The sequence below is a fragment of the Priapulus caudatus genome, unplaced genomic scaffold (genome assembly GCF_000485595.1).
Source record: "Priapulus caudatus unplaced genomic scaffold, Priapulus_caudatus-5.0.1 Scaffold1599, whole genome shotgun sequence".
In the NCBI taxonomy this organism is placed as follows: Eukaryota; Metazoa; Priapulida; class Priapulimorpha; order Priapulimorphida; family Priapulidae; genus Priapulus; species Priapulus caudatus.
The window spans coordinates 1-6,257 of NW_014578660.1; the positions used below are offsets into that span (position 1 = coordinate 1).

At 42.4% G+C, this 6,257-nt stretch overlaps 1 protein-coding gene across 1 annotated transcript; it reads left to right on the forward strand.

Moving 5' to 3' along the window:
- The first annotated feature begins 2,339 nt into the window (after positions 1 to 2,339).
- LOC106817116 (trafficking protein particle complex subunit 4-like) lies at positions 2,340 to 5,943 on the forward strand. Its single transcript, XM_014821766.1, is given in 5 exon segments — positions 2,340 to 2,499; positions 3,830 to 4,004; positions 4,228 to 4,331; positions 5,349 to 5,475; positions 5,666 to 5,943. Coding segments are annotated over 5 exon segments (639 nt in total). The 3' UTR covers positions 5,739 to 5,943.
- Positions 5,944 to 6,257: the final 314 nt, after the last annotated feature.

The window sequence follows — 6,257 nt, forward strand, 5'->3', positions numbered from 1 at the left end:
AATCGAAAAGACGTACTCTGCCAAACGGGATATGAGAAAGATGTGAATGTTGCCGCTTTTCCAGCGCAGCCTTGGATAAGAGATCTATTATATACGCACAGTGAGAGAGTGATGTGAAGGGCTGGCCGCGCAGGCAGGCAGGCAGGCGACAGACGCCCTCGCCGTCACTCTGATTCGGGCGACGCAGGTTTACGAGGAGCTTGCAGCTGATCCGTCATACTGCCCCTTGTTCTTCGTCAGGTAGCTTGCCAGATACTCTATCGGGTTGTCGGGTCTGAGAAATACGCAACCAAGTCAGTCCGTAAGTTGCAGTCACTTATGCCAACAGTTACGTGCNAAGTATTACACATAGTAAGAACTCCACTATTTTCATTCTATTCGCGTTAGTATATTCAACATTAATAAGTCATAATTTGAACCAATAAAAACATATAACCTTATGACCGTATATCTTTTTATCTAGATGTACACATGTAACATAGAAAGACCACATTGTTCAAGATCAGGCAACGCGATAGTCCCTCTCCGACTGTGGACTGCCAATGAGACCGTGGACGACAAGATTTCCATGCTCACGCAACTCAGGTGTTAGCAGGGAGAAGATGACCAACACGATCGATCTGGGGTATGTGAAGACTAGCTAGCTCTAGTAGCATAGCCCTCGTACAGTGCCGCTGGCCAGCTGCAGCCAATAGAGCTATGTGAAGACTAACACCGACCAACAACCATCGTGACAATTGACATTGCCACCCTTACTGGGGAAAACAAAGAATCTAACACCAGAGATAGATGCCATCATCAAAACAGCCCTCTCCAGATTCCTGTCTGAGTCTCCTCCAGTAATCTAGCCACAGACACTCCGTTGTTAAGCAAAACAAAAACAAAAATATTTTTTACTATGACATGAGGAAACACATTGAAGCTAACAGTAACACTGAGAGGGGTCTATGTCCCCAGCGGTACTGCCGGAACGTACCCTGGGTACGGTCCGGTATACCGGAACTACCTGGTACCAGAGCATATAAATCACGTGATTTATATGCTGTGCCTAGCTGTGTACTACGGCGGTATCTAATATGCCGGACCGTACCTCGCACTCACATAACGGTCTAGGGAGTTGCCTACGCCTACTCCCTAACCCTAAACCCTAACCATATCAGATAGTTACCAGCACAGGCACTTTGGTACAGTATCAAGTAAAAAAATAATGGTAAATAAACACGAAATGAACCGAGTCTTAATGTTTCTCTACTCTATTTCGCCTATAATCACCTGTAAATGCCGGTCAAATGCCTATCTGCAACAGACAAGTACCACCGCACGCCGCCCGCCTGTGTTCTGCGTGCACAAAACAACATGATAGAGAGCAGGTAGGAAAGCGCGATTGAAAAATTTGCTCAACGCCTCGCTTCATTTTCATCACTCTTCACAGCACAAATACACATCCAACAGCTTCCATCTTGGTATCTATGTGCTATAAATGTTCACTTGTTCGAATTATAACGATGGCCTTTTTCTTACCTAGCTACTCCGCCAGAGTATCACGTGAAATCCGCATGGAAATGGTCTCTCCGTGAAAATGCTAAAGAGGACGTAATCATTGATAAATTCTAACGGCGCTACTTTCGATCGATCACTGTAGCCGTGTGTGTGTGACTCATGCCCGCGCGCATTGGCTTGGCTTGGCGGGCCTCGAAAACGGAGCCTCGGAGGCCGGCAGCAGCTCATCCGGCATGCAATGCGCCCCATTACCTCTGTGTATAAACAAACATCTCGTCCTCTTTACATTTTCACGGAGAGGACATTTCTGCAGGATTTCACGAGATATCGCGCGGGAAATAGTCAGTAGAGCAAACATAAGACTTTGCGGTTTGGTACATTCCGATTTCGTGTTTATTTACATTAATTTTTTTATGAGCACGTTCCAAGTGCCTGTGACCATGACCTCTGTGTAACAGGAGGATTAATAAATAACAACAACAAACATTATCTTATTAATACCTGGAAACGAATTTTAAAGACAGCAGCTAAAGCATGTTCATCCTCTGAGAAATGACATGTTCTCCACAGTCTCATAACAATCACTGCGCGCTGCTATTGGGCCGGTCTTGTTTTGCAACCTCTACGAAATCGACAATCACGTGAATAAATTTGTACTAAATTAATCTGCATCTGAACGTAATGAAATTAATTATTAATAAAAATAACTTAGATATAATTACACTCATTCACGACTATAAAATTGTGTTGTATATTAAGCATAATGTGAGGTAAATCAAATATACTTATGAAATTTGTGGGAGGCTATTTATATATCAAATGGCAGTGTATTGCTGTGTATGTTTGTAAACCGGGCAGGTGGTCTTATTTATCAATATGACAATAACTTACCTCGCGACAGATATAGATGAAGACATTCAAGCTATCCAATAGAGCTTGTTTTAAAAACACAGAATGATAAAGTAGTCGTTGTATTCGGACAAAGAGATGGAATAAAAGGTGCCAGTCCCTTTCATTTGCAGTGCATGTTACCGCACTTGCGCTGAGAGGGTCTATCATGTCCCCCAGCCCCAGGGTACTGCCGGAACGTACCCTGGGTACGGTCGGTATACACGGAACGTACCTGGTACTATCTAATATGCCGCCGACCGTACCTCGCCTACTCCACTAACGAGTCTAGGGAGTCGCCTACGCCTACTCCCTAACCCTAGCTCCAAGAAACGGTATTGCTAAGGTTACAATACCAATGTAAGACCAATGTGTAACCATTGTATAGACAATCCGTCGCACAGCCTGGTCGGGCTACCCTAACCCTAACCAGTAACCCTAACCATATCAGAGTAGTTACCAGGGTACGTTCCGGCAGTACCCTGGGGGACATAGACCCTATGAGCCGCACGCGCCTTTGACTTTGCATTGCCATAATCAGGGGTCGAAATTCGATTTTTCTTATGGTATCCATTTGGATACCAGGTATTTTAAATCTGGTAACCCCCAAAGATCTGGTATCCCATTTTTTAGAAGTAATTTCAAACAATGTTGGTATCCAAAATCTTGAAAATATGCAATAATAGCATTTGAAAATTATTAATATGTAAGTAATTATTATAGAAAAAACATAAAACATATTCACAGATATGCACAAACAAGTACACTGCAGACGCATTGTCTGGTTCGCTTGATACAATGGATACACATCACATTTATGATCAACATCTGCCACGCTTGCGCTTGAAATATGCTATGCCTGCTGTTATAACGCTAGTGTGGCATAGTGAAGCGGTGCCTGAGCCCGCTCAGATCGCGCGCACTCGCCTCAGCATGCGCTGCCGTATAAAGTTGATAACCAACACACCACTATCCCCGATTTGACAAATTTTGTTTTACTATCCGGCGGATACAAGCATTGAAATCTGGTATCCAACACAAGAATCTACTATCTCGCGGATATCAGGATACCGCTAATTTTGACCCCTGCCATTGCCATTGGTCACAATCTGATAACTATCAATGAATTTCGAGCTTGTGGTAAATGTAATTGTAAAAGAAAACGCAATGTAACAGCATGCATCGTTATTTTATATAGCTTCATAGTAACAGGGTGACAATTGTTTTTTAGGTCAAAGACCACCACACCAGTTCAGTTGTCACATGATGAATAAAATATTATTAATAATCGTATAAATATCAATTCCGAGCAATTTCGTGTTGAATCTCACTTGTTGTGACCCTTGTGTTCACATTTGTGTGTGTGTGTGTGTGTGTGGGTCGAATCTCGCTTTCTCACTACGCTAACTCATGACGTTTGTGTGTGTGTTTGTGCGTGTAGTTGGTCACACAGTGATCGCCGTTAACGGTGAGACAGTGAGCGGCACGCGGCTAGAGGACGGACAGGAGGTGCTGGACATCATTGGCAACGAGGCAAACTATCCGATATCGATCAAGTTCGGCAGACGAAAGTTGCGAACGAATGAGAAGATCATGCTCGCAAGCATGTTCCACTCGTGAGTGCGACGATACTTCGCAGTTAAAAATGATGTATAACATTATTAACAGGTTTCCTTTCACTAACACGTGTATATCGGTTACCTGCAAAGATGCTTTGCATTTGCAAGTAATTCTGATTGTGGTATTATATCTCTTGTGTATAGGTCATGACAGATCGATGACAAAAAAACGAAATCAGAAAGCCGAAGTCCCGTCAATGACGAATGTTTACTGTTTTAGATTATTTGCTATCGGCCACCAATTGTCACCAGAAGTGCAATCATCTGGAATTGAGGTTCTAGAGACTGATGGATTTAAATTGCATTGCTACCAAACGTTAACAGGTAAATAACATTGTGAAAATTGGTTCAATTCGTTTTTTAATTTATGACTGCTGCTATTTTTTATTATTTGTCATCATGTAATGCAGCGAAGGCATCAAATTGTTTGTTACAACCAGGGGCGTAGCCAGGATTTTCAAAGTTGTAGGCACGACTATCTGAGGGAGCGCCACCATCGGTTGGCGCGGAGCGCCACAGAAAATTTTTGGTTTTACAAACCCCCCAGATGGCCGGAAACGGCCTTCCGAGCTGTTCATTCTGGGGCGCACCTCTTGCTAACTTGAGAGACCTAATTCAATATCACTATTTAACCCAAAAACACAAGCGAGTTAAAATAGTGTTACGAACGAGTAAAATGTTAAAAACTGACAAGATCGGATCCTAGTCTTTTCGCGGGCGGGGCGGGTAGAGTGTTGAATGAAACGGCACACGATAGAATGACAGCCTAGATTGACAGAAGAATAGGTCACTTAATTTAGCCATATTCTTGCTACGTTCATTTCAATAGTTTTTCCTGCCTAGACTCTTAAACTCGTCCAGCAAGCTTATGGATTTGAATTATGGGTGTTTTTAAAAAAAAGGTAACTTGGCCAAAAAAGTGTAGGCCCGGCCTACAGTGCTACATACTGGCTACGCCCCTGACAACACACGAGCTATTGCAATATTTTTTGGGCACCGAGAATGTTGAAATTGCTAATGCTGTTACTGGAGTCAGATGTGACATTGTGGCGCCATCTATCGGGAGAAATAGTGAAAGCGCGTATTGTTACTGTAACATTGGTGTAACGTGGGCAAGTAAAATATATTAATAAATGTGCCCAAAACTACTAGGGCATGTACGTTACGCATTGGTACAGCTAGATATGCATGTAAAATACATGTCACAATGAAAAATGATTCAACTTGTCATAGAATATTGTAATATCAATGCATTTTCACATTCATAGGTAGGTCTTTAGTTTTAATTTGTTGATATTGATTTCTTGCAGTTTAATAGCAGACTGTTCGGTGTCATTGCAGGTGTGAAATTCATTGTGTTGGCCGACCCAAAGGCACCGGCGGTTGATTCGTTGCTAAAAAAGATTCACGAAATCTACGCAGACTATGCATTAAAGAATCCCTTCTACTCTATAGACATGCCTATAAGGTAAGCGTATGAGTCAACTATTCACAAGTCTTATAATTAACCCTTTCAGTAAAATGCCTTTTTTTGTGCAAGTAAATTATCTATTTCAATGCACCGTTTGGAGTTTAATACGGTGTATAAATAGTTTGGTCGATTTATGTTTTTACTGTGCAAAATCTATGTTCCATTGTGGTTGATTTTCTGTTTTCAGATGCGAATTGTTTGACCTGAATTTGCAAGGATCACTCGAGCAGGCCGAACGAACGGGCATTACAAACGTATGAGACCACGAGATGAAACCATCGCAAAGCATTCTAATTGACGGCAAACTTTCTCTCGGCGATTTTGTTCCATCGCACGCCGTCGCACGCAGAGTCAAGCTTTAGTGACATTCAAGCCCTGATGGCTTCCATTATCACTGGAATATAAATATTTATGATACATATAATTAGCCGTATCACCGCGTAACATGTTGCGTATTGTATTTTATCACGTTTGTTGATGTATTTCTTTGGTATGGCCGTCACCCCGACGTTACAGTGACAATTACACACAGTGCCAACACTGTGCGCTTACAACTTACTATTTCCCCCAGCAGATGGCGACGGTAAGAGCAGCAACACCACTGCCACCTCCCTACGTCTGCACTGTAGTGTTGTATTCTGCCAAAACGTTCCCGGAACACACAAATATTGCACGGACTGCCAAACATCGTATTTTGTTCACATCTGTTATTTATTAAAACGACACTTAATAAGAATGAATAGTTTGACATGCACTCATCTAGGAACAGGGGGAGTAAG